The 20,105-nt window shown below is 50.4% G+C and overlaps 1 protein-coding gene across 1 annotated transcript; it reads right to left on the reverse strand.

Moving 5' to 3' along the window:
* Nucleotides 1–1,607: 1,607 nt before the first annotated feature.
* On the reverse strand, nucleotides 1,608–13,137 carry LOC120383911 (zinc finger protein RFP-like). Its single transcript, XM_039502236.1, has 7 exons — nucleotides 12,693–13,137; nucleotides 9,228–9,323; nucleotides 8,406–8,636; nucleotides 6,477–6,499; nucleotides 5,644–5,759; nucleotides 3,467–3,526; nucleotides 1,608–2,351 (listed from the first exon to the last, which is right to left on the reverse strand). The coding sequence occupies exons 1-7, from the start codon at nucleotides 13,107–13,109 to the stop codon at nucleotides 1,828–1,830; spliced, it is 1,467 nt and encodes a 488-aa protein (XP_039358170.1). The 5' UTR covers nucleotides 13,110–13,137; the 3' UTR covers nucleotides 1,608–1,827.
* Between the last annotated feature and the right edge of the window lie 6,968 nt (nucleotides 13,138–20,105).

Below are 20,105 nucleotides of genomic sequence, written 5' to 3' on the forward strand. Positions count from 1 at the left end.
GCTATCGACAGTTCCAGTCCGATAATCACACCTGGTCTGCTGGAAATAGCACCTGTCAATATTATTTCTCCCCTGACAGTAATGATTCTCTCCCAGTCTATGTTAATGGCAAATCCAACTCTACTGCCCGGTTTGGAACTCTTAGTGGTGCCCATGAAAAAAAATGGAGAAGTGGTTATAATGGGTTGGTAGGAAATGGCTACTCCTTTTACATTTGTGGTACCTCTGCCTATAAGTGGCTCCCGCATCAGTGGTATGGAAGCTGTTACGTAGGATATCTTGCCCCTCCCCTCCGAGTGCTCCCTAAGCTGCCCCGTGGCCGCCCCAGGCAGCACAGGTCCTTGTATGATGTCCCAGAGCCCATTGGCGAGGGAGACAGACTTGGCATGATCCTCCTCCCATCTTATGGGGTGGGACAGCTGGCTAAACTTTACCGTAAGCTCTCTATGTTTCTCACCAAGTTTGCCAATGACGGGGCGGGGTGTGTGCCCTTATTGGAAACGAATGTTGTACTTATGTCCCAGACAACTCACAGGACATTAATAAATGCATCCTGTCAGCCGAACAGGCTTTCGAGCAGTGGAAGGCCCAGGAAGGGAAACCCACAATTTTTTATTCCCTTTGGAGTTGGTTGCCCAACCTAGGAGGACTGGGAAGTGGCCTTGTGCGTCTCCTCCTCACAGGTGTGGTACTGTTACTGGTCACCCTCCTCCTGATTGCTTGTTTTAAACTGCTCCTTCGTAAACTTTGTGCCCCCCGTGCCCTGAAGGTCCCTATGTACCCTCCCATTGAGAGCCCCAGCTCCAGGGCACTCAATCACATCTTGTCCACAGTATATGAGAACACTCAGCCAAAGGTTTGTTGAGTATTCTCAAAGGAGGGAATTGTTGGTGTCATCAGGCATCTGTATTAGGCCTGAATGAACCAAAGTTATTCTATGCTTGCCCAGAGGGCCCCCATGTTAAACTCTAATCGACCTTACAGGCCAGTAACCGAGAATGGAATGTGTAGCAGCTAGTTATCAGTGCAACACTGATCCCAGGAGGCAATAATGAGCCCTGCTTGCACCTGGCTAAGGGGGTGGGGAGGGGGCAGGATAGCAAATCAGAGGGAGTAAAACAAAATAACCGGTCAAGAAAAAGTCACTAACGAGATGAATTGTTTGCTGCCAAGAATGATTTAACCTGCTTAGTGTAATTGCTAGCCATATAATGTATCCGCTATATGGGAAATAGGAGGGGGTGTAGAGGGGGAGGAGTAGTGGGGGGTAATGAGAATGCTTAGCTGAAATCATGTATAAAGAGAGAAAGCTGCTTGTATCTGTGTGCATGATTTGAGACACCTCCGTCTCCTTGCACAAGCTTAGAGATCTCAAATAAACTTTGTCTGCTTCTCCACCTTGGTGTGTTTATTGAAGCGAAGCACACCGGGCAACGAACCACTGTTGCTGTCCTTGAGCATTCTGTGCTGGCAACAGATCTATACAAAACGCTCCTGGCCGCTGCTGCTTCTCCCCAAAAGCCCAAACCCTGATTGATTCATGCTGTGTCCCTGCCACCCCCACCTCCGCCTGTCCCCTGCCCGGCTGTTAGTGCTGCCCCCTGCCCAGCCCCTACCTCTGCCCCTCAGGGCCCCTCCTGCAGCCCCAGGGGTCTTCCCCCTCCTGCCCCCATCGCTGAGGCTGCAGAGAGGGCGGGGGAGGTGCTTCCAGGGGCCATAGAGATGAGGTGCTGGAGGCTGGGTAGATGGGAGTCCTCCAAGGTCATAGAGACTGGGCTGTGTGTGGCTAGAGAGGCTGATTTCCAGTTCCTGCCTCTGCTGCGTGTCTCAGGGACACAGTCTGAGCGGGGATCCCGGCCCCACAAAGAACCAGGGTCGGATTCTCCCCCTACGGACGGAGCCCGGCGGGAAAGTGAAGATCGGGGCCTTGTCACCAACATCGATAAATGTCACCTGCCCCCGGTCACAGTCCAGACAAACCCGGATCCTGCTGGGGGCCCGGCTCAGGGGCAGGGGGGTCACAGGGGAGGTGAGAGCCTGGAACTCACCCCCCCACCACCTACATCGCCCCACAGCCCAGATCCCCCCCTCAGGGCTAAAGCTGATCCCTCCCTTCCTCCCCACAGACTCTCTGGCCACCCCCACAGCCCAGCTTCCCACACCCCCCACCTCCACCTCCCAGCAATGTCTCCCCGAGGTGAATCCCTCATAGCCCAGCACACAGGCCCAAGAGCTAAATCTCTCAGGGTTGTTGGGCAGTTGCTGTCCTGTGTCTCCGCATCTCACACTTTTCCGATCCACAGACAGGACGAGGTTGGGATGAGCCGTGTCTGGATCCAGAGTCACATTCACTGGGGAGAGAGAATCAGAGTGTTAGGGGCAGAGCTCAGCCCTGGGGGAGCTCCCTCCCCTAATGCAGCCTCCACTCCCAGGCCAGGGAACAGAGAGGAAGGTGCAGCAATGGGGAACAGCCACTTAAGACCAGAGAGTAGGAGGTGGCACTGGGTGTGGTAGCACCATCTCCAGCCTAGAGAGAAAGGAGGAGCTGCCAGTCTCACAGGAAGAGCATCTCCCCAATCCAGAAAGCAGGGAACGGCTCCAATGGGAGAGCCCAGCCCTGCCCAGAGGAAAGGCAGGATGTTGGACAAGAGCGATGGGAGACCCCCTGCACTGGGGTGAAGCAGAGGGATGTGGCAGGGAGCTCTGTTCACGTGTGATTCAGTTAAGAGTGTTTCTGTTCATCAGAATGGGCATGAACTCAGCACTGAGGTTGGTGTCAGGACTCTTTTTGTGTCCCTGCCCCATCCATGGCCCTGACTGAGGCCCTGCCCCCTGGCCAGGCTGTAAGACTTGCCCGCTATGGAGAGCCCTGACATTCCACCTGCCCTGGACATGGGTCCATGGGCCTTTGGCAGCAGTCCCCAGCCCATGTCCCCAATCCCCGGGGTGCACCACCCTGGGCAGGTGTAGGATCCAGGGCTTCCCAGTGCAGTCCCTGGATGGCAGCCTGGTTCTGGCTTCTGGCCTGCCCAGGGCCTCAGGGAAAGAGAAGCAGGGGTGGGGCCATTGAGAGAGGCCAGCACCAGGGTGAGATTGGTGCCATGGGCACAGGCAGCACTACACAGAGAGTATCTGATCAGCTGCCCTGCCCTAAGCACAGACACTGCCTGCCATGCTCCACGCCTGCCCAAGGCTTGCAGTGTGTGTGGCGGGCAACGTGGCCCTCTTCCCCCAAACTGTGCCCATGCTGAAAAGTGTCCTGGTCATCCCACCTTTAAAAGTGTGTGTGTGTTGTGGAGGGGAGACATGGGCCCCTGGATCTCCTTACCGTTCAATGTGTTATTTTTAGGGCTGTGTGTGTCATGGTCGCTGTCAGTTTGGTTGGTAACTTTAGTTACAATCTCATGAAGACATTTTCTCTGGAATTTTCTCATAATTTAAAGGCAATCTTCACCCACAAACTCACCCTGTCTGTGTGCTCCAAATAATTCTCCCCTTTTTCTCTCCAGTTGAGATGGCAGAGTGTCTTGGGGGAGAAAGGAGAAGAGAGGTGAGATTTCAGACTTTCATATTCATAAGAGCATCCCCACTCTGAAACTGTTTTATAATTATGACAGAAAAACAGACAGAGAGGCACAGAGACACACTCAGGTATTTAATATAAAAAGGTCTGAAATCTATTTTCCCCTCTCAATCAGGCATCTCTCAGCAATGGAGCCAGCATCCTTGCAGCCTCACAATTATCTAAGGACACACAATCTGTAAGAGATTTACTTTTCCCTCCTCATCCACTCCCTCCCTTCAGAATCCAGTTGGTTTGTCTCATTCACTTATTGCCTTTTGTCGTAACCTAGACCCAGATCATACAAAGACTTTGGCATAAAAGTAACTTTACCCACTTGGGTCCCTTTGACACTAATGGGATGTTCAGAGTTTGTGAAATCCTGGCTCTAATTTTGAGCAGTTGGGTCTGTTTACTCAGCGCTTCTACAGAGAGCAGCACGACGGGACCTCGTCCTCCATAGGCAGAAATGGAAATAATAGAAAATTATTTTATCAAGGTGGAAATTGAGGTGGGGGAGGGTTGGCTCAAAGGGTCCGATTCCCCCCTGTACCGGGAAAAGGAGAGGGGAGGGGCCATTTGTGACTCTGCTGTTCAGTGGCTGCAGGGGCCGGTGCAGACCTTGGCACAAGCTGAGGAAGTTCTGAAGCCAGCCAGAGCTACATCCCTATGACAATGGCCCCCGTGTGTCTTGCCCAGCGTTCAGAGTGTCAGAGGCCCAGCTTTACACTGCCCAGCTCCCTCTGTCCCTCGTCCACCCCCCTCCCTCTTCCACACGCCATCACCACCCCCACCCCATTCCCAGCCCTCTCAGGAACACGCCTTGGGCCTGCAGGTGCTGGGGAGGAGGCACCAGAGGCCCCTGGGCTGGAGGGATCCCTGACCGTGGGGGAGGGGCTTTCTCCTTCCCTCCAGCCCATTTGGCCCAAACTAGCTGCAAAGGGGACCAGAGCTCAGTGATGGGCTGGATCTGCCTTTGAGAAATGTGCCCCATGGCTGGTGATGGGGCAGTAGACGGGGAGGGCTCTGAGCTATAGAGAGTTCTTTGCCACGTGTCTGGCTTTTGGGTCTTGCCAAAATGCTCGGTATCCAACTGACCATCATATCTGGGGTGGGGAAGGAATTTCCCCCCAAGTCAGATTGACAGAGAGCCTGGGGATTTTTTTCCTTCCTTCCTCTGCAGCCCGGGGCACGGGTCAGTTGCAGTTTTAACCTAGAGTCAATGGTGGATTCTCTGTAATTTGTGTAGTGGGGCAGTTACCCCCCTCCTGGTATAAAAGGAGGTAAAGGGTGAAAAGCAGCTGAGGTCGGCTGACTAGGGAGGCAGCCACAGCTGGGGCCACAGCCAATTAGGTCACAACTGGCCCTGATCAAAGGTCTGGGAGCTAGGCAGGCAAGAGTCTCACTGCAGGGCTGCCTGGGAGCGCAGGGTACCTAACACAGAGCAGGGCTGGGGTGGGGCAGGCAGAGCTGGGGAGCTCTGGCCTGGCAAGTCCCCAGGCTGAGGCCTTGTTAAGGGCCAGGGATGGTAGTAGGGTTAGAAAGGCAGTAGGTCCAACCCCTTTGTTAATGATGAGTGGACATTGTGGAGTGCAGGCTGCCCCAGAGAAAGGGGGCTAGATGACTGGCTGAGGCAAGGTGGGTATAGAGGGTTGGGATTCCCGTGGGAGAGGAGACCCAGAGTGTGGGGGTACTGCTGTGGGCAGAACCCCAAGGTAAGGGGCACTGGGGTCCAGGAGGGACATGGGGGGGCCTGGGGCAGGAGAGACACTGGCCAGCATTGGGCACTCTGCAGCGGGAAAGCTAATTCCCTGACTGACCAGCAGGAAGTGCTGCACTGTTGAGGACTTCAGTAACTTGGCCAGAGGTTAGGGGTCAATTGCAGGAGTGGGTGGGTGAGATTCTGTGTCCTGCAGTGTGCAGTTGGTCAGACTGGATGATCATGATGGTCCCTTCTGGCCTTAAAGTCTTTGAGTCATTTCTTAATTTAACAGCATCATCTAAGTGTGAACCAATTGATCAGCACCATTCTCTTCTCAGAGGCTCATCCCAATTTCCATTCCTAGATCCCTTCTAGGTACCTTTGAACTTCCCCAGAATCTCCATTAGCACAATCGTTTTCTGGGACAAACCACTGACTCGCTCTTCCAGTTCAGGAGAAATCTCCTCTGGCTGCTGGAACTTCCCCTTCTCACATCTGGAGGGAAACAATTTCACGTGATTATATTTTACTGTGTGACTCATTATAAGTTCTGGCTAGTGAGTCGCTGCTCTAATGGCCCTGGAGTTAGAATTCCTTGACTTCTCCCAGCCTCAGAGCAGATGCAACACAACCCAGGGCCAAGCAACCTTCTGTTCAAAGGTCATTAATATTCTTCAACTCTGGTCTGGAGAGACCAGCTCTGCGGACAAAAGGGGAATTGAGTCTCCATGGCCAATTCGCTCCTTGGCCTCCATGCTCTGAGGGACAGGAGGTTCCCAGGTGAAGTGCTGTAGAAATCTGCCCTCTAGCAACAAGACTGAGACACCAACTACCCCTTCCCAGCTCATTCCACACAGGTCTCCAAACAGCCCTCAGGTGGGGAAAGACTCTTGATCGCTGCTGCCCTGGGCTGAATAGTGACCAGTACCCAGCAGTGACAGGCCCATATTCCATCCCCACAATCCTGAGGCAGCCAGTCCCCCAGGGAGGTGACATCTCTACAAAATACTTGAGGTCAGTCCTTCCCACTGACTGGAGAATTCCAGAGTTTTCTCTACAAGAGTGAGTACCCCAGGATGGAGTTGATCAGAGAGATTTGTATCCAACACGTGATCTCCCCACACATTTTGCTGTAGAGCCCCAGGGAGATGCGGTGCTACCCTCATCATCAAGCTCTTTCCCAGCATTGTGGAGTGCGAGGGAGCCACATACCTGCTCAAGGTGGTTCTGACGTCCTAGAGGAGAGAGAGACAAAAGAATTTCAGTCCTCTCTGACACACACACACACGGGATTCCAGGGAAGGGATTTAGGAAGTATCGGGGAAGAGACCCTGCCTTGGCCCCAGGGCCATTGATTCCCTGAGCTAATGGGGCTTTTCCATCTTTCATATCCCTGTGACTCTGCTAAGAATAATACTCACTCAGATGTCAGCAATGCACATGCCGAGTTACACTGAGATCTCCGACTGCTGGACTCCAGTGCTTATGATTCAGCAGCCCACTTCTCCCTCTGTGGGAGTCTGGCATGTTTCTAATGATGAGTGCTGGTTTCCAATTGTTCCGGGAGGTGCTCAACTCCAGGCACCACCTCCACTCCAAACCTTTCCCCAATGCCACACCCCAACCGAGCTCTTACCACTCCCACTCAACCTCCACCCTGTCTCTTCCTCGCCTCCTCTTGTGAGCTGCCATAAATATTAAGGAAAGAGTAACATAAAATACCTCCTTGCAGCTGTACTGAATCGCTTTACCTCTTAGGGGTTAAGAAGCTCAGATAACCTGGTTGGCTCCTGACCAGAAGGACCGATAAGGAAAGAAGATACTTTCAAATCTGGTAGGTTGGGGGAGGTTTTGTTTGGGCTCAGTTTGTTTGTTTCCTCTCCTGATCGAGAGATAGACCAAGCAGCTACAACATCTCCTGAAAAGCTACCTGAAATGATCCATCTAAGATTACAAATATTCTAACTAAGGCAAGGAAATGCGTTAGGTTATTTTTTTGTTTTAGCTTGTGAATTTTCCCTATGCTAAGAGGCAGTTTTATTCCTGTTTTTGTAACTGTGAAACTGAGTCCAGAGGGGAGTCCTCTGTGTTTTAAGTCTTTTTATTACCCTGTAAAGTTACCTTCTATCAATGATTTTGCAGATGTGATTCTTGTACTTTTATCTTTATAATAAAGTTCTTCTTTTAAGGACCTGATTGATTTTAGTGTCCTAAAGATAAAGATCTGGTCTGTACTTACATTAAAGGCAATTGGTTGGTATATTATTCTCAAGCCTCCCCAGGAAAGGGGGTGAAGGTGTTGATTGTCAACTTTTGATGAGCTTAAACTTAATCCAGACTTGATGTCTCTGTCTGAAACTTTTAATCAAAGCTCTGACCTGCGAAGTACTCATGACACCCCCCTCCCCTTAAGTAGCCATCTCCCCTTTTGTCTTTTTAAATCTACATTTTAACCTGTTTTATCCTGTAGAATCTTAATTGATTATGCATGACCATTATGATCTGTTAATTACTTTGTTTACTTCTGTGTATAAATATTAATGCTCACCCCTAATAAACTTGCCACACTTACTCCGAAGGCTTTTAAGCTAAGGATAGTGTGAGCCGTTGATCAACGAAGTGTTGTCTGGTCTCTGACAGATTTGTGAGCCCCATACCAACTCCGCACGAACTCAGGTGCTGGAGAGGTGAGTAAGGACTTGCTTTTTTACCTAACAAAGGCGCTTGGGGGGGACATTTTGGCGGAATAGGGTTCCAAGTGACCATCTCTGAATTTTTGTTTAAAATCAGTTGTTGGTGGTGGTAGCAATACCGTCCAAGGACAAGGAAAGTAATTTGTGCCTTGGGGAAGTTTTTAACCTAAGATGATGGAATATAAGATTAGGGGGTCTTTCATGTTGGTCCCCACATCTGTCCCCCAGAGTTCAAAGTGGGGAGGGAATCCTAACATGAGCACACTCCCTCCCCGCTCCTCCCCCTCCCTCCCAGCATCTCCTGCACACAGTGGAACAGCTGACTGCAGCAGGCAGATGGTGCTGGAAGAAGGGGGAGGAGTTGCTCAGCAGGGCTGACAGTGGGTAGCACTGACGGGGAGAGCTGGCTGTCCTGGAGCACGCACCTATGTTTCTCAATCAGTCTTACCTGTAGGAATTCACTCGCTGGCTTCTGACACTTCCCCTCCATCTCACGGATCAGCTCACTCAGACGGGAAATCTGCTCGGAGAGTTTACTGAGATTTTCATTCTGGATCCTCACAATCTCCTTGTCCAGCTTCTCCAGCTGGGCCAGCAGGAGTCGCTCTTGTTCCTCCAGGAACTGCTGCAATTGCTGGAATTCAGATACAATCTTCTGCCTCTCGATTTGTATTTGTTTCTGTATGAAAATAGGGCAAGGGCTGGTCAGGGACATGGATGGAGCCTGGGGTCCTTTCATGGAGAGCTGAGTGCAGGAGGGTGATTTTCTGTGAAAATCCTACAATTTCTGACATTTGACTCTACCCTGTGGGTACTAGGCAGGGGATTCTCTCACACCTTCCCTTTTGGCCCCTGTGTCCCTGTGAAAGGGATGTTTCGCTGTCAGTCATGGTCAGCATCTTCTGTTATTTATGGTCTGTGGAAATTCAGACCCAGAGCAGCAGGAGGCAGGACTCAGCACTACACTAACAGAGACGTCAGGGGAGTTAAAAGAAACAAACGTTTTAAAAATGCACAAAATGTCTAGACACAGTGGACAGCAATTCACAGGGACATTCAGTTCACTTGGGGGGATTTCTGGGTAAGCCACAAAGGCTACTCATCAACTGAAAGGGAAGCTTAGGGCTTGTCTACACATGAATCTAACCCAGCAATTCATGATCATGGAGAAACACACACAAGCCCGTGTTCACCAAGGCCACACAGGAGTTTGCCTCCAAACAGACCTCCCACTACCAATGTCTGCTGGTTCATAACAACAGGCACATACCAGATACTCCCGGCTATTCCCCTCTCCAGTCGCTTTCAATCCCACCAGCTTTTCTCTCTCTTCCCTCAGAGTCTTCAAATGGGCCTGGATTCTTTCCTGAAAAAACAGAAATGATTTGGGCAGTTTCATCTGGATAGTTGAGAGGTGCTTGGAAGTGGGTGTTTTTCCACCCAAAACCCAAGATGACTGTAGTTCTAATCGCTTTGTGACATCAGGGCCACCAAGGAGATCAAACCTCATTAATAGAGATTGGGAGCGTGTCACATTCAGACTCATTACCAATTCCGGTTCAGTGTTTTTAGTAATTAGGGATTTCAATTATAACCAAGCTTTACTGGTATTTGTGAACTGATTAGTGGTACAGAGCCTAACAGGGCACTGGAGTTACATGGGGGTGAATCAATAAACCTGTTTTGTAGAAGGTTTAAGGAACCAAATGATACAAATCCTTGAAGCCACCCGGGTTTCACCCTTGAAGCCCTGGGGACTGCACTGGTTGGGCAGAGCTGGTTTAAGCACCAGGGCAAACCCCATGAGACGTCGGGAGGCCATTCGTCTGGTTTGAAGCTGCGCGATCCCAGTTTTGTGGAGCACTGTCCCTGTCCGGTAAGGACTCGCCACTGAACGTGGCTTTGTCTGGTGCAAAAGGGAGAGGAGGAGACGGAGGATGCAGGAGGACATCCATGAGGATGGGAGTGGCACCTTCATGCAGAATGATGCAGGCGGGTGGCACGCTGGAAAAAACGGTGGTGGGGTCCACACAGGGTGACTGATACTGGTGAGAACGGGCCAATGCAGGCAGGTGTGGGCATGTCCGATGTTCTGGGGATGCCTCAGTGACCTCCCTAATTAGACATGATGCAGATTTGTATAAAGAATGGCTTTGGGTTTGCCCTACTACTGTCCTAAAGCCTTTCCGTGGCAATGCCCCCTGGGCAGATTCCCCACTGTCCCATTCCCTGGTAAAGATCCCGGAAGCAGTGCATTCTGGGAGATTTCAAAAGGCTGCCTGTTGGGACTCATGCAGGGGTTTCAAACTCAAATGACCACAAGGGCCACATGAGGACTAGTACACTGGCCTGAGGGCCGCATTACTGACACCTCCCCACACCGCCCTCGGACCCGCCCTCACTCCAGCCTTCCCTGCCCCCATTCCAACCCCTTCCCCAAAATCCCCACCCCAACTCCGCCCCCTCCCTGCCCCCAGGGGGGGGCAGGAGGGGTGTGGGGTGAGGCAGGGGCTCAGGGCAGGGAGTTGGTGTGTGGGGTGCAGGAGGGATGAGGGGTGCAGCAGGGGGTCTGGGCCGGGAGTTAGGGTGCAGGGGGTGTGTGGCAGGGGGCTAAGGGCAATGGGTTGGGGTGCGAGGTGCAGCAGGGGGTTCAGGGCAGGAGGTCGGGTGCAGAGTGCGGCAGGCAGCTCAGGGAAGGGAGTTGGGGTGCAGGAGGGGTGCAGCAAGGGGCTCAGGGCAATGGGTTGGGGTGTGGGGTACAGCAGGGGGTCAGGGCAGGAGTTGGGGTGCAGGAGGTGTGGCAGGGGTCGGGGTGCAGGATGAGGCAAGGGGCGCCGGGCAGGAGGGGCGACGGCAGGAGCAGTTCGGGGGGCAGGCTCTGTCCCAGCGTGCACCGGGGGAAGGGCAGGCTCTGCCTGCCCTGCCCCTGCGCCACTCCGGGAAGCCGCTGGAACGTGCGGGAGCAGGGGCATGGGGTGTGTGTGTCGCTGTTGCTTCAGGCACTGCCCCCAACATCTCCCATTGGTTGGGAACGGGGAACCGCAGCCAATGGGAGCTGCTGGGGGCGGTGCCTGAACCAACAGCAACACACACACCCCTGCGCCTCTGCTCCCCCAGGTTCCGTACGCTTCCCGGAGCGGCGCCGGGGCAGAGCTGGCCGACAGGAAGGGAACCTGCCCTGCCCCTGGTGCACGTGGGGCCGGAGCTGCTCTAGATAAACGCTAGGGGGAGGCCGTGAGGAGATTGCGGGCCACAGAAAATAACCTCGCAGGCGCGTGTTTGAGACCCTGGACTAATGGAACCACTTTGGCTGGTCCTTGCCCACGTACACAACAGAGCAGGTCAGACTGGCACCGGCCAGCTCCAGCCTGGGGTTGGTTTTGCTACAACCCAGTGAAATCCCAGTGGTACTTGGCATGGACCTGAGCTGTCTGGAGCCCTTTTGTGTGCGGACGGAAGGTGCTCGGGGTCCCACACACTCTTTAGCCCAGTGATCTCCTCTAGTGCAGGCCGGCAGCATCTGAGATTAACCCCTCGTGGAGCAGCACAGGAGTTCAGAATCCAGTGAGAAACCTCCTCTCCCTGGTGGGCCTGGGACCTTTATCAAGGCGTCTCTCCCTCCTAACGGACACAATTCATCACTGGGTGGGGCTGATGCTAAGATGGCAGCATGGCAAAGTGGTTTGAGTCTTGGACTGGGTCTGGGGAGATCTGGGTTCTATGCTAAGCTCTGTCACTGACATGCTGGGTGATTGTGTGCAATTCACTGCCCCGCTTTGTGCCTCAGTTTCCTTTCCCACCTTTTGTCTAGCTAGACCAGTGATCACCTACCAGTCGATTGCATATGACTAGTAGATCCTGGAGATTCTCCCAGTCGATCAAGATCTCTGGCAGCGCAGGCAGGCTTCCTGCGTGCCCCAGCCGTGCGGCACTCCCAGAAGGGGCCAGCACATCCACACAGCCTGGGGTGAGGGCAGCGTTCCCTTCACCTGGCTCCCGCCTGCAAGGACCATCCCCGCAGCTCCCATTTGCCAGAAATGGGGAACTGTGGCCAATGGGAGCTGCGGGGGTGGTTCCTGCAGAGAGGGGCAGCGTGTGTAGCCACATGCTCCCCTCCATGGGCCACAGGGGCACATTGGCCCCTTCCAGGAGTGGCGCAGGGTTGGGACAGGCAGGGAGCCTGCGTTAGCCCCGCTGCACTACTGAGCGGGAGCCACCTGAGGTAAGTCAGTGCTGCCCAGCTGGAGCCAGCTTCCCTCACCCCCTCCTGCCCCCCAACCCCCTTCTCCAGCCCTGACCCCCCATCCCAGAGCCAGCACCCTGTGCCCTCACCTGCTCCCCAACCCTCTGCCCCAGCCTGGAGCCCCCTCCCAGACTGCAAACCCCTCGGCCCCAGCCCCGAGCCCACACCCCCACCTGAATCCCAACCTCCTGCCACAGACAGGTGAACATGAGCGAGGGTGGGGGAGAGCAATGGAGAGAGGCGGGGTATGGAGTGAGCGGTGCTTCTGAGCGTGGGGGTGTGTGTGTGTGTGTAGATCCTGTTTTCAAGATTTGATATTTTGCCTCTGTTGCTATAACAAAATTAATGGTCAGGCAGTGTGGCATCTCCCCACACAATAAAGACTTTACAGGCTGAATGATGAGTCACACCCGTGACAGGGAACTCTCAGTGAAATTAGCCTGTCATTAAACCCCCAAAGTTAACCCATTAAATTTCACAGCAGTTCCCTACCTTGTACTCCTGGGCAGCCTCCTGGATGGGAACCACCGTGTGAGCGCGGTGAGCCCGGGACTCTCTGCAGATCATGCAGATGGGGGTTTGATCCTCTTCACAGAACAGTTTCAGAGCTTCCTGGTGCTCCCCACACACCCCGTCCCCTCCTCTTCCCTTTGCTGCCTGTAAACTCAGTCGCTTGGTGATTTCTACCATGTTTGCCAGCTGCCTGTTGGGCCTGAGGTTTCTCTGCTGCACAGTTTCTCTGCACTGAGGGCAGGAGGCGGCTGTATCGGATCCCTCCCAGCACTGGCTGATGCAGGCTCGGCAGAAATTGTGCCCACACTCCACACTGACAGGTTCTGTGAAATACTCCAGACAGACGGGACATGTAGCTTCCTCCTGGAGACTTTCCACGGGGCTCTCTGCAGCCATGGCTTCCTCTGGGCAGTTTGTAACAGGCTTTGTTTCAAAGGCCGGAATTCACACTATGCCCCGCCTTCAGCAGCAAGGGGGTGTTTCCTTGCCTGAAAATGACTCATGCTGTTTGCAGAGCAGGAAGGACCCAAACAATTTCACCCCTGGAGGCTTTAGTGTAAAAATGTACAATTACACCTGTGCCAGGTAACTTTCAGTGAAATCAGCCTGTAATTAAAACCCCAAAGGGCTCTCGGCCTGCAATCAGCCCCTGAGCTGGTGGGGAGGGTCACTAGGGCATACCCCTGTGAGGCTGAACCTGAAGGAGCAGGAGCTGGGTGTCTAAGGAGTGATATAATATCTCATTGAAAGGTGACACAGGGCCAGAAAGAGTTAATTAACTCACAGACTGACCTGACCCGTGGCCGAACTTTAAAGACTGGTTAGGAAGATATGTAAATGAATAGAGCTTTGCAATGCAAGCCTGCATTGTTAGAGATAGAAGAGTAGATGTTTGTTCAGGTCTTGTGATGTAAGCAAACATGTCTATAGCTATAGCTTTGATTCAAAGATCAAAAAGGGAGTATTTAGGAGAAGGAAAATTAAGACTATTGTTTTCGCAGGCCAAAAGGCTGCTGGAAATGTATAAAAACCTTGGGACATGATCCTTCTTCATTTCAGATCTGCTTTGGGTTTCAAGTAGGGGAAACCTTAAGCTACAAGGATTGAGATCCCCAGTCATTGACTGGAGCCACCCTGAACATGGACATTGAACTACAACTGAAGGACTATTTCTAAAAGGACTTTTGGCAACTACAAACTCATCTCTGCCACAGGTGCCACCTCCATGGGTGCTCTGGGGATGGAGCACCCACAGGGAAAAATTGGTGGGTGCCGAAGCGGGGATTTGGGGTGTGGTCCAATTGGGACAGGGAGGCGACTGGAGTCAGGGCAGGACCGGGGGCAGGGATCGGAATGGGGGGGGCGAAGAACCCACTGGTGCCAAGGAAAGTTGGTGCCTCTGATCTCTGCTATGTATTTGAACCTCATGAATTGAATTCAAGTCTGTATGTATATTGATCTTTTAACCAACACTTTCTCTTTTTTAATAAAAGTTAGTTTAGTTAACAAGAATTGACTATAATCGTTTATTTTGGGTAAAATCTAAGTTATAACTGGACCTGTGTGTGTGGATGGTCCTTTGGGATCAGAAGAACTTTTCCTTTTATCTGATGAGATAACATTTTCAGTAATCATCATCATATCTGACATGTGTGTCTGGATGGAAGCCTGAGGCTGGGCACTTTAAGGGAACTGCATTGTTTGGACTTCTGGGTAAGCAGTGAGGTAATACAGAAGCTGTTTTGTGCTGGCTTGGTAAATTTAAGTATTGGAATATCCACCAGTTCTGTTTGCAGTTCACCTTAATAGAGTAACCTCAGCTGGCTCCCACAGGCAGCATCGTCACAAACTTTAACTCTGGATTTCTGAGTTTTCTCAGATTTGCTTAGTAGTTACCTTTGACTGCTTGTTTCAATAACTGAGGGCTCAGTGAAACTGCCCACTGCAACTGTAAACTTAACTGTGACGGAGACAGCTTTCTTAAGAGTTAGTCCAAGGCTGTTGGTTGTACTTTTGCCATTCTGAGAACCAAGAAAGTAATAATTAATAACAAAAAATATTATTTTGTCTTTCAAGTGCAAGCTGCATGGCTTGGACCTGTCTCTGCTAATAACCATACAATGCAGAGGAATAATTAATTTAAAAAGAAATATCCCTGAGTAATTTTTCCTCTGGTAAGTGGGGAATAAAGTAGAAATGTACCACACATACAGATAGTAGCCGTGCCACTGAACGCGGGGCGTTTCTTCTATGTAGCAGTCTGTATTACGATAGAGAGTCTGCACTAAAATAAATTTTGAGAGATCATTTCATGACAAACCCTACATTTTGTTTATTAGAACATTTTTAATATCAACTTTTGGTGTTCAGTTCCTGGGGTTTAGTCCTGTACGCAACTTTTTTAAAAAGTTAATTGAAAACTCAAAACAAGAGCAAAACTAAACCAAACCTCTCCTTTAATAGGCTCCAACTTCATACAAAAGTTTTCTATTCAAGAAATGGGATAATGAAACTGACCAATATCCATATCTCACTCACCTAAAAAATAAATAAATAAACAATAGTATTAGATGCTTCCCATTCTCAGATACTATTTTGCTGTATTATGAATATAAATATTAAGACAGAGATTATTTTTATCCACACCTCTTTCAACTATTGCTTATCAGCTGGGTGAAATGTATCCAAATTAGTCTTATCCCACGTATTTTAAAGTTAGAGTAACCACCCCTTGCTGCTAAAAAAAGAGGGAAAACTACAATTGTGTCAGCGTATTTGTGGAAGTGGGGGAAAGTGAAATTTACCCAGGTCTGCAGTAAGTTTCTCAAAAACATTTACACAGATAAATATTAATGATTATTCACAGCTGCTTTCTCCATCAGTTTCCAGTTAAATTATTGTATTCTTTTTGGCCAGGGAAAATGCAGATTTATTTTAAAATGCTTTTGAAGTGAGTGGTGAATTGAACAGGGTGGGACATGAGGCCATATTACAGTGTCTCCATTGCTGACAGCGAAGACCTTGGATCCATTCACCCATATGGCCAGTGAGGACAATAGAAATTATGTGCTCCAGTGTCTTTCCAAGTATCAAAGTTTAGGCTGACTGGGCTATAATTCCCTGAATCCCCTTTTTAAGAATGGTTCTACAAGACATCAAAATGCATGAGCTGAACCCTCCAAAAAATCATGAGATTGGCCCAATAAATCATTACATTTAAAAAAAATTTTAGGTCAGTCTCTTGATGTTTGATGGACTCCCCCCGCCCCAGCCCATCTTCAGAGTGTGACAATTGTTAAATTTTGGATTTGGATAGGATTGCATTTGGGCAAGTTGCGAAACTTTTCTTCAAATTCATCATTTTGAAATTCCAAGTAACATTCCACGAGATGCTGATCATCATGCCTTCCCTACTCGTCTGCTAACAAAATCTTTTTATTATGGCGAGGGACCTCAAAAGCTGGAAGGGGCCCGGGCCTTTCTGGACCTCCTCTCCCTCTGTCGCATGCACATACATAATTGAAAAAAAAATCACAATTGGGTCAAAAAAGAAGTGATTGAGTTAAAATCAATTTTTTAAAAAATTGATTTTGAGTTTCCATTTTTTTTGCCATTTGGTTTCTGACCCCTGAGTGTGCACTCAGGTCAGAATCTTCAACTTTCCCCTGCAACCATAAGAGCTAGAAATTTATTTTTACTTTAAATGAAATCTGAGATTCTCACAAACTCATAACTAGAGCATTAGGGCTTACAGAAAATTACGGAATACTGTGAGACTTAAAATAAAATCCACAATAACTTATGAGAGTTGACAACAATGCAGCTGGTCAAAAATGTTTAAACAAAAATGATTTTTTCAATAGAAAATGGTTTAGACATTTTTTGGAAAAATGATTTTTTCCTATTTTAATGTTTCTAATTTTTCAATGAAATGATGCTAAATGAAAAAAAAATTCATATTGATTCAAAATGAGAAACCTTAATCAAATGGAATAAAAACATTTTATTCGCCCATCTCTTATCCTGTCTCAAAGGAGAAAAGGGAGCAAAAATGAAAACTGAAAGAAAGAAAAACTAAAATCTCATTTTTTGTTCAATAATGTAATTAAAATGTGAAAAATAAGCAAATTGTTGTATACAAAACAAAAAAACAATTTCACAATACTGCCATTTTTAAATAGCTGCACTCTGATTGGTTCCTCATGATATTGCCCCTTAAATGGCTTTTCACACAGGAGGAGATAATCTGTTACACAATGTATAAATTTCCTTTTTTAGTATGGCCTGAAGTCCCTACTCAATGACACTCTTGAACACAGGATCAGCTTCAGGCACATGCTTAATTCCCACTGAGGTCAGAAGGAGAAAAGGAGGCAGGTTTCTGTTTCAATTGATTCTGAGCATAATTTTATTTTTTTTACAAGAAAAAAAGGATTCACCCCCCGCACACACACACAGATAAAAAACTGCAATAACAGCATAGGCAGATGTCATAGGTCTCACCCCCACTTGGAACTGTTGGGCTCCAATGTGGGGACCCGCATATATTCCCCCACCCTAAAATCCTAGGGTAGGTCTCCTTGTCGCTCCCACCATGTCATAGGTCTCACCCCCACTTGGAACTGTTGGGCTCCAATGTGGGGACCCGCATATATTCCCCCACCCTAAAATCCTAGGGTAGGTCTCCTTGTCGCTGCCACCGCCTCGGTCAATTTACATGGGCCGGGACACCCCTGTATTCCCCCTCCCACTCCTCTTTCCAGAGACGTACCCTGGGGAAATACAGATCCACTCATAGGAGGGAAACCTCCCCCCTCCCTCTCTCCTAGCCACTGGAAAGAGATACCTGATTCAAACTGCTTGAATCAAACCCAGGAGGAACTCTCTCTTCCCCCTCCCTTCTCTGCCCGGAGATAAGCCGTCTCACCACCGAGAGAGAGTTTCTCAGCCCCCACCCTGTATCCACAGTGGAGGGATTTAATCAAATCTTTATAGAAAGAATTTATTAAAAGAAAAATACAGAATCTCTATGAGCCCAAGCTGGACACTCATAGGGTATAACCTTCCTAAGTTCTGGAGAGAATCCTCTCTCCTTCCCAGTACAAACAATATAGGCAGAATTAAGAATAATCAATAACAAACACACAGAATTGCAAACATAGGATTATTAGATGGAGACACAAAGTATCTTTCTAATACTCACTATCTTGACTAGAAGAAATTAGCTCAGAAAGGTGGAAACTTGTAGAGACTTGATTAAATCGTCTGGACTCTTGCAACTCCAAACGGCTAAGAACAATACACACACACACAGAGGGAAAAAGTTCCCTCCTAGGAATTCAAATTCTCTTCCCTGATTGGTCCTCAGGTCAGGTGCCCACCAGGTACTATGTTTTAACCCTTTACTAACTATTCATGACAGCAGAAAATTAGACTGGTTGCTGGGTTTGGTGCAGTATATGTCCTGTATTGACAATATAGGAAGTTATTTGCTTCAAATCTCCCCCAAGAGGAGTATTGGGCCCACTGTTCTTGAATAAAATTCAGCAAAACAAAGAGATGACTAATTCCACAAGCTGTAAAAGTCTCATGTTACATTGCCATGAAAACAATCTGCGATATATTTGACGGCAAATCACTTTGAATGTAGATATACTGTAAAGTTTCCATAAAGAGAGAAACAAATATCACAGGATTATTTACTCCTTGTGTTTTTAATAATCTGTCCAAGCAGTAAGTATAGTGTATTAGATGTAATAAACAGTCCTTTCAAAACATCAGGTTCATCAGAAGTGATTGGCTGTGTTGTTGCAGCCATGCTGGCCCCGGTATATTACAGAGACAAGGTGGATGATGTGAGATCTTTTATTGGATCAACTGCTGTTGGGGACAGCGATGAGCTTTCCAGTAACACAGCCCTAAAGAAGAGCTTGGTGCAGCTCCAAAGCTCGTCTCTCTCAACAACAGGAGTTAGAATCTTTTATGTGACCATCTCCCCCACCTGGTTTAAGTTCATCAAAACTCAAACTTCTGAAAACCAAGAAATACAGAGTTAATGTACCGGCCAGTGCAACGTTAACCCTGCCCTCATGGGGCTGTCACTAGTCACTGGGAAATTATCTGTATGCACCTCAGCTGTATTCCTGGTGTGAGGTGTAGCTAGACCAGGGGTCGGCAACCTACGGCACACGTGCCACCTTTGGCACGCGAGCCTATTTTTCCTGGCACACGGCTGCCAGCCAGGGATCGGGCCGCCGGCCCCACTCAGCGCACAGCTGGCTGAGTTAACAGAACCCCAGGCCAGCAGAGACTGAGTGGGGCCAGCGGACAGGACCCCAGACTGGCGGCAGGCACACCCCCCGGCTCCCCCCTCACCACACTCGGGTTCTGCGGCTCCCGGGAGCGTGAGTTGCCAGGGCGCAGGGCACTGAGCCTGCTGCGGGAGGGTCGGTGGCAGCGACTCACATTCCCGGGAGCTTTAGAGCCTGAACACGGTGAAGGGTGAGCCGGGGGGCGCGCGGGGCCCACCGCCCGCATGCATCTGCTGCAGGAGCCCCCCTGGGGGGGCACCGGGCCGCAGCCCCCCGGCCAGTGGTAAGCTGGAGCTGGTTCCCACCGGTTCGCAAGAACAGTTGTTAAATTTAGAAGCCGGTGTAGAACCAGCTGTTAAAGGGGCGGACAAACAACTCCAGTCCGCGGGCCACATCTGGCCCGCAGGAACATCCTGTCTCCGGCCTGCTTGAGCTCCCAGCTGGGGAGGCTCCCCTGGCCCTTCCCCTGCTCCCTGCCCCCCAGCAGAGCTGCAGTGTGTTGACCCGCCGGCGCCAGCGCTCGGGGCACCTCTGCAGCTCCTGCCGCTTTGAGTGGCATGGTAAGGGGTGGGGGGGGCTGCGAGCTCTAGCGGGCCGCACGGCATCCTTACACGCTGCCCTGAGCAGCATGGTGAGGGGGCTGGCCGCGGCTGGGAGGAGGGTTGGATAAGGCAGGGGCCAGGCAAGGAGTGGTTGGAGGGGGCGGTCAGGGGACGGGGAACAGAGGGTTCAGGTAGACATGAGTTCTGGGGATCTGTTGGAGTGGTGGTTCTGGGGATCTGTCGGGGGGATCTGATGGGGTTGGGGAGTCAGGGGACAGGGACTGGGGCAAGTTGGGTAGGGAGTGAGGAGAGGTTCTGGGGGGCAGTTAGTGTGGGGGGGTCTCAGAGGGGGTAGTCAGGGGACAAGGAGCGGGGGGGGCAATTGATGGGTTGCTTGTGGCCCTTATGGGTTCTGAGGGGGGCAGTCGGGGCAGGACATAGGTGGGGGTCGGATGGGGGGGACAGGCTGTTTTGGGAGGCACAGCCTTCCCTACCCGGCCCCCAATACAATTTTGCAACCCTGATGTGCAGGGCCGACT

The sequence above is a fragment of the Mauremys reevesii genome, linkage group 15 (genome assembly GCF_016161935.1).
Source record: "Mauremys reevesii isolate NIE-2019 linkage group 15, ASM1616193v1, whole genome shotgun sequence".
Taxonomy (NCBI): domain Eukaryota; kingdom Metazoa; phylum Chordata; order Testudines; family Geoemydidae; genus Mauremys; species Mauremys reevesii.

What these genes read in the sequence shown, in the direction of transcription:
- LOC120383911 (XM_039502236.1), bottom strand. Translation starts at nt 13,109, where the DNA reads ATGGCTGCAGAGAGCCCCGTGGAAAGTCTCCAGGAGGAAGCTACATGT. An exon ending in GATTCTGGGGAAGTTCAAAG is followed by an intron (nt 3,527 to 5,643) that starts GTACCTAGAAGG and finishes TTCTCCCCCAAG; the next exon opens with ACACTCTGCCATCTCAACTG. An exon ending in ATTTGGAGCACACAGACAGG is followed by an intron (nt 2,352 to 3,466) that starts GTGAGTTTGTGG and finishes CTCTCTCCCCAG; the next exon opens with TGAATGTGACTCTGGATCCA.